The following is a 17,748-nucleotide window of genomic DNA, read 5'->3' as shown; positions in this document are numbered from 1 at the left end:
AAAAGATCAACAGCGTAAAAAGCTGTGAGCACTGTGTGCTTCACTCGGTGATGAACAGTGATGTTGTTATTAGACTGATGTGACACATGTCAATTAATATTTAACTTCTGACAGAGACATCACATGCGCTGCTGGCGCCTTGTCAAGCGCTTTTTATCAGAGAAAACAAGGAGCCAGTGCTCCTTATCCATCCCAGAGTAAACGTTGCACACGAAAGGATTGCAGAGGATTGCATTTCTGTGTGCGTTATCTTCGCAGATGTCTAATGCAATCTTTTTTTTTTTTTTTTTTGCTGTTTGTTTGTTTTCTTTTCTTTCAGGGGGTCTTGAGGTCCAGTGTGCAACATGAACAACCCATGACATGAAGGGCAGTGACGTCAGACAGGCCCCAGACAGAGGGCGCGAGTGCGGGGATGCAAGACGGGGGCGCGCACATGCGCACAGGCTCGGTCTCCTCCTGACATGAGCGCGAGCGCGTCAATATACACACAGAGAGCCGAGCAGCGCTGTGGGTTTAGTCGAAGGTGTTCTACTCTACAGGCAGGCGCAGGCACCTTCACACACACCGAGCACAGGTTTACAGCGCAGGACCTGATCTTTTAAAACCATGCTGGATTGACTGCAGGGAGGCAACTACAATCAATGCCTTGGCTTTGAAATCGTTCACAATTTATTGGAAAGGAGTGTGAGATAGAGCGACAGTGAGAGAGAGGGGGAGAGAGCGAGGGAGAGCGAAGCGAGGGAGAGCGAGCGAGAGTGGAGAGAGGGGTGGAAATAAAGATCATTTTCAACAATGGAGCTTACAATGGAAAACATTGGAAATCTGCACGGCGTGGCTCACTCCCACCAAACGAGCGACTTAATGAACTCCCCGCACGCGCGCCAGTCCTCGCATCGGAACTTGGTGTCGCACGGACGGTCAGCCATGGTGTCCAGCATGGCCTCGATACTGGAGGGAGCCGGGGACTACCGCACGGACCACGCGCTGTCTGGCCCCTTGCATCCGGCCATGACCATGTCCTGCGACTCCGGGATGAGCCTGAGCAGCACCTACACGACGCTGACGCCGCTGCAACACCTGCCCCCCATATCCACCGTGTCCGAGAAATTTCACCACCCGCACCCGCATGCTCACCATCATCCGGCGCACCAGCGGCTCTCAGCAGGGAACGTCAGCGGCAGCTTCACTCTGATGAGGGACGACCGAAGCCTCGCCTCCATGGGTAACCTGTACGGCCACTACCCCAAAGACATGTCCGGCATGGGTCAGCCTCTGTCGCCTCTGTCTAACGGCCTGGGCTCGTTGCACAGCTCCCAGCAGACTCTCAGCGCCTACGGCCCCGGAGCTCACCTCTCCAACGACAAGATGCTCTCCTCGGGGGGATTCGAGTCCCACGCAGCCATGCTGTCCCGGGGCGAGGAGCACCTGGCCAGGGGTCTCGGGGGTCACGGGGCCGGCCTCATGACATCCTTGAACGGCATACACCATCACAGCCATCCGCACTCTCAGGCAAACGGGTCTATGTTGTCAGACCGGGACAGGCAGACGGTGGTGGGCGGCGGGCAGGGAGGTGGGTCAGGGCAGGTGGAGGAGATAAACACCAAGGAGGTGGCACAGCGAATAACGGCAGAGCTGAAGCGCTACAGCATCCCCCAGGCCATATTTGCTCAGAGGATCTTGTGCCGGTCCCAGGGAACTCTGTCCGACCTGCTGCGGAACCCTAAACCGTGGAGTAAACTCAAGTCTGGCCGGGAGACGTTCAGGAGGATGTGGAAGTGGCTCCAGGAGCCCGAGTTCCAGCGGATGTCAGCGCTCAGGCTTGCAGGTGAGTGAGGAGACAGCTCCCAACCTGAGTGATGTGGAGGGATCAATTAGAAGTCAATGTGGCGAGACTGTCAATACCTGCTCAAACAGACATTACTAGAAGTTATTAGTCGATTATATCGAGGAAAAACTTCATCGTGACAGTTGGGGTGTTAAATGTTTGGGGAATCTATATTTTGATTGATGCTGCAATCCATGATAGTACACATACACACATACACACACACGCGCGGTGCAACACTGGAGGTGTTATAAACAAAGGAGAGGTGTAAAACGCAGTGTGCACAGGCATGGACACACTTCTGTCCTGCGTGAGTCTCACAGACAAACACACGCGGGGTGCGAGACCAAACAAAGAAAAAATAAAAGAAAGCAGGCTCCATGTGTCACCATGCGATTCAATCTTGTAGCCATTCATTTCGAAATTGGAATGTCTGCAGCCCAAAGTCCACATTTTTATTTTTTGTTGTTTAAAATTAAAATCGATATAAATCTTTTGCCACTTCTCCTGTCAAATAAACGCGTCGTCGCAAACGAGGCTCGTCTGAGGCCTGGGCCAAAGAGTCGGGTGAGCATGACCCCCCCCCCCCCCCCCCTCCCCAAGTGGATCAATACTTCAGGACCAGGGGTCCCCTTTCAGAGTAGCGCACTAATAAATGATCGATTTGGATCCGAAAGACAGAGACACAGACAGATGCGTCTTTCTCTGGCCTCTGTTGTGTCCTCTGCACTCGAACATATCTCGTCTCCAAAGTTGGTTTCAGGCCCTGTTTAGATTTTCTGTCGTGGAATATTTTTGTCACAAAGGACGAGACCCCCCCCCCCCTCTCGCTCTCTCTCTTTCCAGAGTACATGCATGTGGAATATAAACTCTCAGTATCTCTGTGTTCTGGCTTCCTGAATGGTTTATCTCTTTGATCCTTTGCTGCTGTTCGTACAGCTCAAAGATTATCCCACAGACTGTGATGTGGACCTACATTCACACCCCCCCCCCCCCCCCCTTAAACCCTTTAACACTTACAACATGCTTAACAGGACGTAAATGAAAATGTCGCAGTGGGGTTAAAACGGGAGAGGGTCCCCTCTCGATGTTTGTGTAAAGCCCCCCCCCCCTTTTTTTAGACGCGTCCTGCGCCTCCAAACGTCAATCAGCTCTTCTGTGTCGTATTTCAGAGAACAGTTCAATTAAGCAGATATAGTGGCATATTTTAGTTCCAGTCAATGCCCTATTGAAAAGCACTTAATGGCATGTAAATTGTTCCTTTGCGCATTTAGTGGGGTTCTGGTAAATAAAGATTTAAACACTCCACAATTGTCTCTTTAAGTGCCACTGCTGTTAAAGCTAATTAGGCTGAGGGGTTTTATATCTTCCACACCCAGCACCATGGATAAACCCTCCCAGTACGACTGACGTGTTGGAGTGGCACAGTCCTTAGCAGTGCTGCACACCTGCTGTATATTTGAGCGTGGACAGGCCTAAGAAACACTATAGGTGTGTGTGTGTGAGAGAGAGATAGTGTGTGTGTGTGTGTGTGTGTGTGTGTGTGTGTGTGTGTGTGTGTGTGTGTGTGTGTGTGTGTGTGTGTGTGTGTGTGTGTGTGTGTGTGTGTGTTCTACTGGCTGCTATTCTCTTCTGTGCTGTTTTTTTAAATTTCTGAAACAATAATATGGATTCAGTATGTGTATGTGAAACATTACACTTGCAGATATACAGGCACACAGATGTGTGTGTGTGTGTGTGTGTGTGTGTGTGTGTGTGTGTGTGTGTGTGGTGTGCAGCGTACATTTCCCCTCCACACACATTTATCTAAATGTCATCTTGTTGCCACAGATGTAAATGCTCAGATTTAAAAAAAAAAAAAATAATAAAAATCACATCCCTCTGTTTTCCTTCGTTGAAACAGCACGGCCTGTGTGTTGTTGACTGTGAATTAATTCGGGCATAATGACGGATGACTTGTATGTAAATGCACGGGGCAACATTTTACTTATTGCATTTAAAATCGCTATTACCCTCTGTTCGCATGTGGGCAGTGGAGTGGGAGGTGGGGATGGGAGGATGGAGAGAGAGAAAGAGAGAGAGAGAGAGGGGGTTTGATGCTGAAAGTGAGGCTGAGCCATACTCGGTCGGCCACATCAATCAATAAATTCAAATTACTATTCCAAATTCATCACAGTCACACAAATCAATGCAGCTGCCCTGCTTAGCTAATGTGAAAATGCCAGTGTCTGCACACACACACACACACACACACACACACACACACACACACACACACACACACACACACACACACACACACACACACACACACGACAATCTCCCCCTGAAACAAAACACAGCACTGCTTGGGGGGGAAATGTGTGTCCTTCACGCTCAACATCTCGCAGTTGCAACTAGGGCAAAGACCCAACACGCTTTCCCATCAATTGTGTTCTTCATATGCAGAGCTATAACCTCTGCATGGTGGGGAGGGAGTGAGGGGTAAGTGGGGGGGGGGGGGGGGGGGGCAGTGGGGTTATGCATGTAAAGCACATGCATTAGTCGACTACAGTGTTAAATAAACGGACAGTGCCATTATCAACGCTGCACAAGTAAGAAAGACTCGGCCAACGCCGGGGTTTGGGAGGCATTTAAAGATCGCATTAACGATGAAAACAATTCGTCTTTGCATCTGTGTTGAATTCCACACTCCATCTCAATGTATTTGGTTGGGTCAATACAGGCCTGATCGATAAGGATAGCCAGTGCATCTATCAATTATCCCGCCTCAGCACTCTCTCCCATTGGTCTCTCCCCCGGAGCAGAGAGGGGGAGGCTGGAGCCGGAAAGCTAGGGAGGAGGAGGAGGTGGTGGTGGAAGAGGGGGGTGAGGTGGAGGTGGAGGGGAGGGGGGACAGCTGTTTTAAAAGAGCAAGAAAGGAAGAAAGAGAGACGCTGTACTGCATACTGTGGCTGACCCTTTGCAGTAATCACGTTCAGGCTGGTGTGTGTGTGTGTGTGTGTTTAATGCACTCTCACACATTTGCCCACTGGGATTGGGTTAAACAGTCATTCGTTTACATCACAGCTAACATTTGTTTCCACACAGATGCTGCAAAACAAAGATAATATCTTTTCAAAAGAGTCCTAGTCCCACACCTTGGTACCACGTCTCTCTCTTCCAATGCACTAAGGTGCCACGGCATGGCATGACATGACATGGTCCCCCCCCCTCCCAAAAAAAAGAGCGCAGTTGGTTCATTACCATGTGAATAGCTGGGGCACGTGTCAGGGTGTGCAGGTCAAGACCCACAGGACACGGAGAATAAACATTGTTGGGGATGAGGGCGGGAGGCCTCCATTGACGATACAATGGACTGCACGCCGTTTACAACAGGCCCCACAGAGGAGGAGCACTAAAGCCAACCTGGTGATCCCCGGCACACTTTTCCCCCCTTTTCCCTGCGCAAATACTTCCTTCCATCACTGTCTGTGGCTGCTTAGAAAATATTTCCACTCAGAGCTGCATGGCCATGCTGCCTCATCACACATGTAATTCAAAAAATATAAATGTTGAGTTTTTTCCTCAAAATGATAAAAAAAATATATATTTTCAAAGAAAGTATTACAGTTTCAAAGTTTAAAATATTTCTACAATTTAGGCACATGCATAACAGTTTATAGATCCGTAAAAGATGTTGAGTGTTGTGGTTTTAAAGCGCTGTCCAGGGTGCTGAAATATTCACCATCACTGGACTGCAGCATCTTTCCTAGGTTTTGAGGACAGATCATTTCAGTGATTCCTTTTTTTTTTTTAAACCAATATATAGTTAATAACATTCTTGTAGGCCCTAAACACCATTATTTCACCCAACAGCTTCAACTCATCGATCAATATTACAATCCACAATCGCGTCAATCACACCATCATGCATCCAGCACGAAGCCAAATGGAGTTTCCATTTAAAACATTCCAGCTTGGTTTTGTTTGTTTGTTTGTTTTGGCAATATAAAACACTGATCATCACAAAAAGAACACATAAGCAACAAAAATATCCAAGGATGATGTTGCTTTTTTGGGGGGGACATTTGAGCCGTGCAGGCTAATGGGTTTAATTGGATAAATCATTAAGGTGTGATTGATGCGGAATATAGGTTAATCTAAAACAGGATTTCTTTTTTTTATTTATTTCATGAAGACACGGCTTGATGTTAGCCTGCGAAATGATCGATTGATTCTTTAATAATTGATGTGTGAGGGAAAGATAGGGGAGTAAACAGTGCAGCTGCGGTTTCAGAGCCTCGTTGTTCGTTAAGCACATGCACCATCGTTTGCTGTAAGTAAGTGCCGAGACGCGCGTGTACAAGAGGAGCATCGCCTTTGAAATCCTCTGGTGGGGAGAGCAACGGTCATTTTATTGAGGTTATACCTCCAGGCTATTTTTTTTTTCTTGCTTAAATTCCAGGTTCATATACCACATAAGATGACACCTCGCGCCTTGCATCGTTACCCACAGAGCTGGTGATACTGACGCTGGTCGAAACTCAATGAATTCAGACTTTAAATTAGGAGTCTATAAATGTGCATGTCGTAGGTTGAAATTCATATTAATTTCGAAACACATGCCGACTAATACATGATTGATTTGTTAGATTTTGATGACTGTGGTGCAACTACAGAGGCCAACGCTTGCCATGCTGCACACCACGAGATATACTGTACATGCAGCTGCACACACACATACACACACACACATATATATATACGTGTCGCCTCCGCGTTTCTGCTCTCCTGTGTGTATGTGATCGGGATGTAGAGAGCGTCTGCGCCACATTGTTAAGGCCGATCTGGCGAGTCCTGAATCTGTATTGATTTCCATTCCCCCATGCTTCTCCTTTTCCATCTCTGGAGCTGCGCCATGCAGCCATGCAACCCCCTCCTCCTCCTCCTCCTCCTCCTCCTCGTTTTCTTCTTCTCCATCTCCACCATGCAACACCATTTCTCCCATTAACAGTTCAGCCTTCATAACATACAACAGAATGACTAATGAACGCGCTCTCCCTCTCTTTCTCCCTCTCCCTCTCTCGCGGACTGGTTGCACGCGTGCACTCTTGGTCCAAACATTGAAATGCTGATTTCACTAAAAGAAAAAAAATCGCAGAGTTTACAGTGTTGCCCTTTTGCTTCTTCGACGATGGAGCAGGATTATGCAGCACGAGATGATTTTTAAAAGTTCATGCTCGTTTAACCTCTTTTCACTTTATTATTATTACTATTATTATTATGGGCAACATCCCACACACACACACACTGTGCCGTCCTGCACGCGCTGCCCTGACCACGTTGACCTTATTATACGGAATAAGGCAATTTTAATAGAAATCTGATTAGTCCAATTTCAATTCACACGGGTGGGAGGAGTGTGTGTGTGTGTGTGTGTGTGTGTGTGTGTGTGTGTGTGTGTGTGTGTGTGTGTGTGTGTGTGTGTGTGTGTGTGTGTGTGTGTGTGTGTTGGGCACTTGGCAATTAGAAATGCTGCAGAGGTCTGTACAGTCTAGAATACCGTCTCTTCTATTTTAGATGATCAATTCCTACGCTACTCCGTCGCCCCCTCGCCAAGCCGGATCGATAGGAGAGAATGACCTTTAAATCAAATTGCTGGCAGAGTCGACTGAATGCACGCGGCTTGCATCAAAGGGTTAATGGCACTGCACCCCCCCCTCCTCCATATAGGCAAAAACACAAAGGGGCCCGAGCAGATAATCATAATTAAATCTGATTACTCGCGTCTTTGGCGTTCAGGAGTCAAATGGCTGCACAAAATGGATGTTGCATGCGTCTGCGCGTGTGAAGATGACCAAACAAACACCCCACAGTGCCTTTTGACCCGCCACACTGCGAGTGAAGAGTGCTGCTTGCTTTACACAAGTGACGATTCCAAAGAGCAGGCGGTTGTGCAATTAAAAGGTTGAACCGAACAACAACAACAACAGTGTTATGTAACGCCAGGACTGACCCCAATTCTGGCTCTGCTCCGTACACAACCTGTGGGAACGCCCCCCCCCCCCTCTCCTTGCTTTTCCCCCTGCACGAATCAAACCCCATTTCCCCACAGATCATTCTTGTTCTCGCTCCAGCATCTCTCTCCTCCACATTTAACCTGGGATGTCATCACTCAGGTGTGTTCCAGCACTGATGGAGACTGAGGGTTAAAAATAAAAGTATCCGAGTACTTTCGTGGCAGGGCGGTTATAAATCTGTGTCCAGTGGCGCTGAAGCAGCAGTGTGGCAGCGATGTGTCCACATACTGGCTGCTTATCTGACGTCCTGACAGGCCATCGCTTATTAAAGGCCCGATAATGGCTTGCTTAATGCTCAGGCAGAAACAAAGCAAGGACACAAAGTCCACTGCAAAGGCTTCCTATAAAACAAAAGGCCAGTGTGGCTGTAAATATGACGTGGACCAAAAAAAAAATAGTTTGACATTTTACGCAGCATTTGAAGGAAAAACGTGATTTTAAAAAGGGTCAAAGATTAAATCGGATTTTTAAATTTCACTTTAGATTTAGTGGAATTTTTTTTGGTTGACATAAAAATAAATAATTGTTTGAAATGTTCAAATTCTGCTGATTGTGAAATGTGACGTGTGTGTGTCGACCTTTGTGAAATGAAACGAGAGCCTGCAGATGGTTTGTACGGAACCTCGGAGTCTTTGTACAGGGTCGATCACAACAAAGCCGCAAACACACGCACACACACACACACACACACACACACACACACACACACACACACACACACACACACACACACACACACACACACACACACACACACACACACACACACACACACACACACACACACACACACACACACACACACACACACACACACACACACACACACACACACACACACACACACACACACACACGAGAGCATCGTACCCACAGATGCAACCCGAAACTCCGGTTGGGCAACCCCTCACAGATCAACAAAGGAACAAAACGACTGTGAAATCAATTGATGAATGAATCGATGTCGGAGCGCGCAGCCTTTGTATCACACGTTATTAAATATAACGAACTGGCTGCGGGTTATTGTAAAAATTATTAATTTGTTTAATTTGTCTTTACTGAGCCGCGCTACACAAAAGACACACACACACACTCCGACAGATTTACTGTCAACTCGTCTGAGCATTGGGAAGGAGTGTGTGTGTGTGTGTGTGTGTGTGTTTCTTTTTCTTATTATTTAACATTCAAATCATGTATTATATTCCATCATATAGGATTTTAAACATTCTAATGATAATAACACTGCAGGCGTATATAGTGATATATTACAGGTAGGTATTTCATAATAAGGCTAACACCACACTTATCATATTAATAATAATAATAATAATAATAACAATAATTCCTCCCAATTATAAATTATTAGTATTGTTATTATTTGTTTATTACACATATCGGCTCTATAATCCAGGACAGTCGTAAATTAATAAAATAATAATTAAATAAGTCCGTGCAGGTTAAAGGGCGGAGGGAACTTTATTGTCTGATTTGTTAAAAAAACAAAAAACACTAATATAATTTTGAATGAAAATAATAAAAGAGAAGATGAGACTTTATTTACTTTTCTCGCACTGGAAAAAACATCGACCACATAAATGCAGTTAGGTCAGGTCAATAAGCGCTGGGTGACAAATATTTCTACTCACTCTCTCCTTCCAACACATGATTGAGCGAGAACTGTATTGGATTGAATCTGGAAAATTCCTGCATATTGAAAAGCTGTCCGTTGTCTCCTCTGTGCAGAGAGTAAACCGTATCATCTGACTGCAGACACACACTCTCATCACTCTCCATGCGACACAATAAGGGATTAACAGAGGAGTGACAGCATCAGATCAGAAATTCAAAACTTTAAGAGAGGAAACGGACACCAACGTTGACTTATTGACCTCTGTATATTTAAAAGAGTCCTTGGTGATTTTAAAGTGAGTGATTATCTGCACACACCCCTGACCTAAACGGTATCTTTAGCTTTTCCTTTTCTTTTGTTTTTCACAATAAAAGAGCCTGGGACAGATTTACGCAGCTTTAAAAATAAAACGTGTGTAAAAATCACTGTTCAGTAAATGAAAAAGGAGTTTAAAGGGAGTTCGGGAGCTGGCAACAATTCCTGATCCACACGAATTCCTCCTTATCCGCCCTCCAAAATAAATAAACAAACAAACAAATAACACAGAGTGACGACTGATATAGTTTAAGTTAATTTATAAGAACGTATTGAAGTGAATTATATGTAGCTAGATATGTACACATGCGCACACCTGTTGTTCGTGGAGGAATGAGAGCGTGCGCGTGGGCCTGCTCCGTGGATCATAATCATTATCACTATCACGCATAACTGGTCAAAGCAATTATGAATGAAATCAATGGTGGCGGCCGGGTATAAGCAGAGTATCACACTAACAACGGATCCACTCACCCAAACAAATGGCACATGCAGTCAGACCAAGGCCTGGTTAAAATATATATATATATATATATATATATATATGTGTGTGTGTGTGGGGGGGGGGGGGGTGTGATGATAATAACGCAGGTTTAAAAAAAAAAATGTCTTCATAGTCTTCAGTCAATCACGCGCTTAAATGGCTCAGTGCGTTTCATTATCTAAAACCTCATAAGGAGGCAGATCATCGCAGGCAGCAGTCTTTACTGATTATTGAATTTGTTTTTAAGCACGGTGCAATTTCTCTGCTTTACCACCGCGTTGCCTTTGGAACACGTGCAAAAAAACCAGGATGAATCTCCACATGACACAGCACATGATACAGATAATGTGGAACATATCGTGTAGTCTGTGTCAGTGGGAGCCACAGATTCATCGCCAAATACATTTGCACATGTTTGCAACTGAATATCCATCACCTCACTCTATAAGGGTGCTGGATAACATATATGTAGCCTTCAGTTGGCATGAAAACTAAAAATAAATAAACATATAAATACAAAAAGTCACTCTGGGGTAATAAAAAACAACTATTAATGCAATCAGGTGATTGTACACTTTTGTTTTATCTTCAATTTCCATTTTAAAATAATTTCACGTCAATTTCACTAACTGGACCTTTAAGATGTATGTATATGACATTAAATTATGATTCATTAATGGCAAATGTATCTCTTGCAAATATAGTTTTTTTTGTTTTTAACCTGCGATGATATTAGATGTAACAGTAAAAATAGTCCACATGACAGATTTTGGGCAGCAGATGTGCAGGTGAACACACACACACACACACACTAAATGTAAAATGTTGTTGAGGTTTTGTGCAGAGTTGGACTGAATTAAGGTGCTGAATGCGATTATGTGGGCGAAGGTGTCACCGGGTTCAGGTTGAGTGTTATTGAAGTGCCGAAGAAGAAATGCCTCGCAGCTCAGTCTCGGGAGAAGGCAAACAAACAAACTGTGTCGCTTTATCAGTATATTAACACCAATTCTCACTCATTACATTAAGGAATATTGAGCTGGGAGTGTTCTGGCCTGGCGAGGGAGAGAGAGAGGGAGAGGGAGGGAGGGAGAGAAGGAGGGAGGGGGGAGAGAGAGAGAGCTTGGCACTGCCCTGGAGCTTGAACTGAATAAATAAATAAATGCCACAGTCTTCAGAGAGGCGGATACACGCTCTGTTATCCCTCTTTATGGGCAACGGCGCAGACGTTACTTAATAAACAAACTGACGCACAAAAACACGACGCTTCCCCACGAACATGGAGGAGAAAAGTGCAAACTACACTGCATTGAATAGATTATCACGTGAGGGCGAGATTGCCATCCAACAGTATAACCCAGTGTGTGCGTGCGTAAAAGTGTGCGTAAAAGCGCCGGACCATAACCGCCAAACATGTTTATTGGTAAATTAATTAAATCAACAGAGTTTGACCTCGGCTGCTTCACAAACAGACAGCTCCGTGATTGTGTTTCACACCGGGGGGAGACTTTGGGACTAAATAAATAACCAACTCACTAACGAAATAAATAAATAAAAGGGGATGGCAGCAGGGGAGACGTGGAGAGATGCAGATGTGTAATCATGGTTTCATAGCCGCGATATTAGCCGCTTTGACTTTCTCATCATGAGCAGGAAGGGCAGCGATGATCAATAAATGATTAATGCTCGCGATGGACTCGCACGTGTTGGGACAGAGAGGAGGCCGTGACGTCACACGGCCGCGCAGGTACAAGTGGACCATAATCATGCACGCGCTGGCCTCTTTCTGACATATTTTTCCCCCTTAAATTTTCGATCATCACTTCATCACATTCTTGTTTTGTTTCTGCTGGTGTGTTTTCACGTCTCCGCCCCTCTCCATGAATCTCCTCTACCCATGCAGGCCCCGCGCTCCCCACTCCGAGGCATAATTAATTGGACGAACTGAATTTCACACACGAATTATTCACGAATCTATCGATCGATATTGAACACCCAGGGCCTTTCTCTTAACCTCGCTTGGTTTGTCGTGAAGCAAAGAATATTAATGTCATCAATGAGGGGGGAAGAAATAAGCCTAAAGTGAAGCAGTTTTCATTATTAAAGGTGAGAAAATACAAAGAATTCAGGGATCTCGTAATAGTTTATGATAGGGGAAAAATGGGGGGAACAAAGGATGATTTTTATTTACGGGAAATAATATTATAATTTAAATAGGGGGAAAGATGAAGTGAAAATACGTGTATTTGAACTAAAAAAAAAAAAACATGTCAGCCTTTCTATATATTATGTGAGTGTGTGAGGAGCCTGAGGGATCCATTCAAAGTAGGTCACCTCCACTTCTCCAAACAGCCCGCTATAGAAATCCCATTTCTCTGTGTCCGTGTATCAGCGGGGAGCGCGCGCGCACCTCACAAAAACACTCCGCACCAAACCAGGACTTCTGCTCTCGTGCATGAGTTTATGTCCGTCTCTGTGCTCGGTGCCTACAGTAGCTCTAAAAGCTGCAATGATCGATTTTCTTTTTTTTTCTTCCTTCTCTACGCCGAGCTTGGTTCAGTAATCAGGGCCCCCTTCCTCACCGATCGATCGATATCGATTACTAAATCCAGCGCCTGTAGCGCCCCGTGCAGCCGGGCCACGGCGAGAGCGACACCTGCCGATCGAAACCGCACAAAGCAAGCAGTCGATGAGGCGGTAAGACGTGACTCGCCGGCGGTGAGGAGCCGGGACCGTGTTGTGTAGGAACAGAGGCGCTCACCTCCCCCTGTTTACATGTGTCTGAACAGTCTTACACCATAAAAACATGTATATATAAATATATATATTCTGATTTTTATCTACTCAATTAATATTTCAGGAGAGAATACATTCCTCCAGCTGAGCTGTGTGTGATTTCTCCTCATGATCATGATCAAACTCATCATATCAGCGTTGTCTGCTTTTGACGGACAGAAAACTTTGTGAAGACAAAAAGATGAATTAATCACAGCGACGGTGTTGCCTTTCAAAGTGTGTTTGCACAACGCATAAACATTACGCCAATACATTATTGAACCTCTGTTATATTGACGTTGATGGAAAAAATTATGTCACAATATATATTATTATTGAATAATTCCTCAGTCCTAATTTCCCCTATGATTTCTTGGCTTTAAAAAAAAAAAAAATACAAATCCATATGTTTTTTGGGAAGATTGCCATCTCTTTAGATCCAATCTGATGTATAAAATAGTGGATATAATATAGTTGCACTGTTGTTTCGTGCATGTTAATAAGAAGAAGTGGGGACTGGTGTTATAGACATTATTCCAAAATAAGACAGTTTTTATGTTTTTTTGGTGTGTGTGTGTGTGTGTGTTTTAATGCATATAAATTACCTGAACAAGGTGAAACATCTGGACAGAACAAGTCACACACACTGGGGGGAGCGAGGTGTTGAGGTCTGCAAAAGATAAACAAAGTTATTGAGATATAAATTACAGTTTTAATGATATTTCTTTAGTAATAAAACAAGGGAGACAATAATATTTAAAATTTATTTTTTAAAAGATTAGGCGATACACAGTGGCTGGATTTTGATTTTACATCACATTTTACAGAGATACAGAGGGAAACAGGGATGTCTATGGAAGACATTAAAGCAGCTCCAGTGAAAGTTCCCCTCCTGGGACTTGGATCCTCCTCTGCTATCAGAGGGGATGGTATGTCTTTGCTGAGCAGCTTCACCGTGGGTAAAACTGATCCAGTGCAAATCTTTTAAATCTTTTTTTTTTTTTTTAAAGTCATTCTTGGAAGAACTGAGCATTTCGAACATCTAACGTCTGCTATAACAAAAGCCCCTTCTGGCTGGAGATGTTAGAGGTGTGCTCTGTTGAAATGGTGTGGAATTTGTTCTCCTGCCATTCAGGCGGCTCATTCCCAACCATCTTATGATTACACTGTGTGTGTGTGTGTGATCTGTTCATGTGCTTTGTGTCTTTGACTCAGATATTCTGTTTTTTTTTTTGGATCTTCTGTTGGCCCTGATCCTCAGTTACTGCTATAATCTGACATAATGTGCAAAAACAAACGATGCTGGGCCTCAAACGTTCACCGTTATCAGTCACAGACGATGTAAAACAGGAAATGGTTAAACTATAAAGACGTGCTAAGAACAGTTCTTGCTTGCGGACTCGCACTGGGATGTGTTTACAATGAGGCTGTTGTCATATTGATGAACGACAAATTAATCAATTGGCCACTAAATCCATGGAATGAGCAGGCCTGCAGGTGTTAGTCCCTGGAATTACTGTGTGATATTTAGCTGGGGTTTGTGCTTATACGTTCACCAGAACACATGGATTTTGAGGGTTTAAAAGTGCTTCTAATGTCATTAAACTCAGAGACACATTTAAGAGAAGGTGGAAGAAGGCAGGTGTTTGCAACTTCCTCCCCAAAGCTCTTCTGTGTGACTTGTAGCTTTTGACCTGCGGGGACTTAATTCATCGTGACACCGTGAATAACTTCACCAAACCATAAAATGACATCACCCTCTGCCTGATCATAAATCAGAGTATTGTACTGTATTTGATGATAATACATGCTGCACATATACAAGCATGCGTTTTGTATGTTTGCATGTCACGGCAATATAAACATAGCTGCAGTGTTGATGTGAAATATGAATATGATGGATGGGCCCGTGTGCAGGTTAGACATCTGTAGTAAACAGATTGGACTGCAATGGCTGATCAATGGGCTCTGTTCCGCTGTAATTAGACACACAGCGCCACTGCTTGGCTCCAGCCACTTCAGCATAATCACAACCTTCCTCCAAATACACACTCTCTCTCTCATGCACACACACAAGATTAACGTCAGGAAGAAAAAAAAAAAGAAGTGTCCTTACATGCATCAAGACACACACACACACACACACACACAGCGTGGGAGTGAGACATTATTGAATGCAAGTATGAAAGTATTAGACAATAGCAGTGGCAGCAGGTGGAGACCCCACAGGGACGGCATCTTTCTCTCCCTTTCTCTCTCCAATTTGCTCCCATTTTATGGAGACAGTAGGGAGGCTGAGAGGGACACACAGAGTGTTCTGGCAGGATTCGATCCTCAGCCAGCAGGGGAACATGTGGCTGCAGAGGTGGTGCCTTAACCTTCCACAACACACACATCTCCTCCTCCTCCTCCGCCTCCTGCACCATCTCTGGGCGCCCATTCTGTCTTTTTTTCCCCCCTCCCTTTCTTTCTTTTCTCTACCCTGTTCCCGTCTGCTGCTCTCTCTCTCCACCTGTCTCCTACAAATACTTTGAGTTAAAACACACTTACCCACAATACAACATCCTATTAACTATTAATTCCCGTGTTCACAGCTCACACCAGCACCACCACCCCTACGACCCCCTCCCCAACGTAAAAGAGTACATTCGGTGTATTTTCTTTTGAAAATTGCTCTGTGAATGGCGAGGGGCTCATAGCAGCCAGTGCATGCACCTCTTGAGTGTTTGTATTTGGGGAGGGAGGTGGTAGGGGGGGGGGGGGGTGGAGTGGGTTATAAATACACTCTCAGAGCTCAATAGAAGGGGCTCCAGTGGGCTCTGTTTGAAGTAGCAGACTGTAGACCTGCCGGGGAAGAATTCTGACCCAAGTCCCTACAGAGACCCCCCAATTCCTACAGCAAAGTCAGTCAATATCCCTCTTCTCCTTCACTTGCTGCCCCTCCCTCTTCATCTCAGCTCTTCTCTTTGGTTCTTACACGCACACGCACGCACGCACACACACACACACAAGCACGGACGGACAGACACAGGTCTGCACATCTATTCTTCTTACGGCTCTGCACTGAATACCTAACCAAAGCAAAAGCGCCCATAAAGGTCCAGTGTGCAACGATTGAGGACGATTATTGGCAGAAATTGATCTATAATACCCATAAGAATGTTTACATTTCTTAAAAATTCTAAATCATGTTTAAATTGAAAACAAATATTTCTTGTGAGTCTTTTATGGAAGGGCCTTGCTTTATGGAAGCTGCCATACTTCTATAACAAACCAGGCCGAGCGGAAAGTGGGAGTGAAGGTGGAAACTTAACATAAACTAATGGAGACTGAGGAGGAAATGGCAGAAAGGGCAGAGTTGCAAAGTTGCAAAAAGAGTGTTAAAACTCCTTTCTGGTATGGCGAAGGCCCCGTAGGTCGCTGACGTGCTTGGAAAAGAAAGGATTGAGCAGAGGAGTCCAATAGATGTCACCAATTCTTCAGGTATCTTAAGGTATATAAGGAATTGTTGTAATATTATAATATTACAACAATTCACATCTAAATCCTAACTTTAACCAGAGCCAGTGTTGGTCCCCATGAGAATCACACTGCTCCTGACAAAGTCAGTGTCCCAATGAGGTTACAAAAACGAGCACACACACACACACTTTGTCTTTCTCCTCACCTTTTCTTTTCTCTTCCCGCCCTTTTCTTTCCCCGTGTCAGCCCCGCCTTCTATCTCTCAATTCCACACACACACAAAACACACTCACAAAATGCTTACTTTTGTGCAACAGTCACTCAGTCCCCCATTGCGACTCAAACTGCATTAATATTGAATCAAACAGCAGTGTCTCCAGCTAGCAGGCAACAGCCAGTCCACACTCCCCCCTTCCCTCCCTCCTCACCCCATCGTTCTCTCACCGCAGGCTGGCTCCCTGTCTGCACTCTGCAGGATGGAAGGAATATTCCCACTGGGCAGCAGGCATGGATTAGCTTTAAATCAACTTTAATATGGCGATAGAGATGAGCTGTAGAATCTCTGCTGATGTATAAAGTAAATTTTATGTGCTTAAGTGTTGGCTAATGATACGTTTACCTACTTTACTTCCCTCCACCTCTTTGTCTCTGCCGTTTAGCTGTGAAAATGATCATGTTTGTAAATTTAACTTGTTTTGTCTTCTCTTTCCTCACTTTTTCCTCCCACTCTCATCCACATCCCTCCCACTACTGCCATCCACAACAAGCCTGCAAGCGCAAAGAACAGGAGCAACACAAGGACCGCAACACAGCGCCCAAGAAACAGCGTCTGGTCTTCACTGACCTGCAGCGCCGCACACTCATTGCCATCTTCAAGGAGAACAAGCGTCCATCCAAAGAAATGCAGATCACCATCTCTCAGCAACTCGGCCTGGAGCTCAGCACCGTCAGCAACTTCTTTATGAACGCACGACGCCGCTGCGTGGACCGCTGGCACGATGACCACGGCACCAGCCCCGGGCAGCAGGTACATCTGCCACGACCTTCTCCAAGGCTTGAGAGGAGGAGAGGGCCTTCAGAGGGTCAGGGACAAGGGTTGGAAATTGGCTGTGAAAACCTGTCTCTAACAACCCCACCTGGCCTGGACCGTCTGAGTGTGTCCTCCCTCTGCCAGAAAAATCCTTTGTGCCATGCAATC

At 45.1% G+C, this 17,748-nt stretch overlaps 1 protein-coding gene across 1 annotated transcript; it reads left to right on the top strand.

The window, feature by feature from the left end:
* Positions 1-792: 792 nt before the first annotated feature.
* Positions 793-17,609, top strand: onecut3a (one cut homeobox 3a; the record flags this gene model as incomplete). Its single annotated transcript, XM_083887885.1, is given in 3 exon segments — positions 793-1,825; positions 17,270-17,572; positions 17,575-17,609. Coding segments are annotated over 3 exon segments (1,371 nt in total).
* Between the last annotated feature and the right edge of the window lie 139 nt (positions 17,610-17,748).

This window comes from Microchirus variegatus (assembly GCF_963457635.1).
Source record: "Microchirus variegatus genome assembly, chromosome: 4".
In the NCBI taxonomy this organism is placed as follows: domain Eukaryota; kingdom Metazoa; phylum Chordata; class Actinopteri; order Pleuronectiformes; family Soleidae; genus Microchirus; species Microchirus variegatus.
Note: the sequence above shows the minus strand (reverse complement) of the source record. Positions and strands in the feature narration are given on the sequence as shown.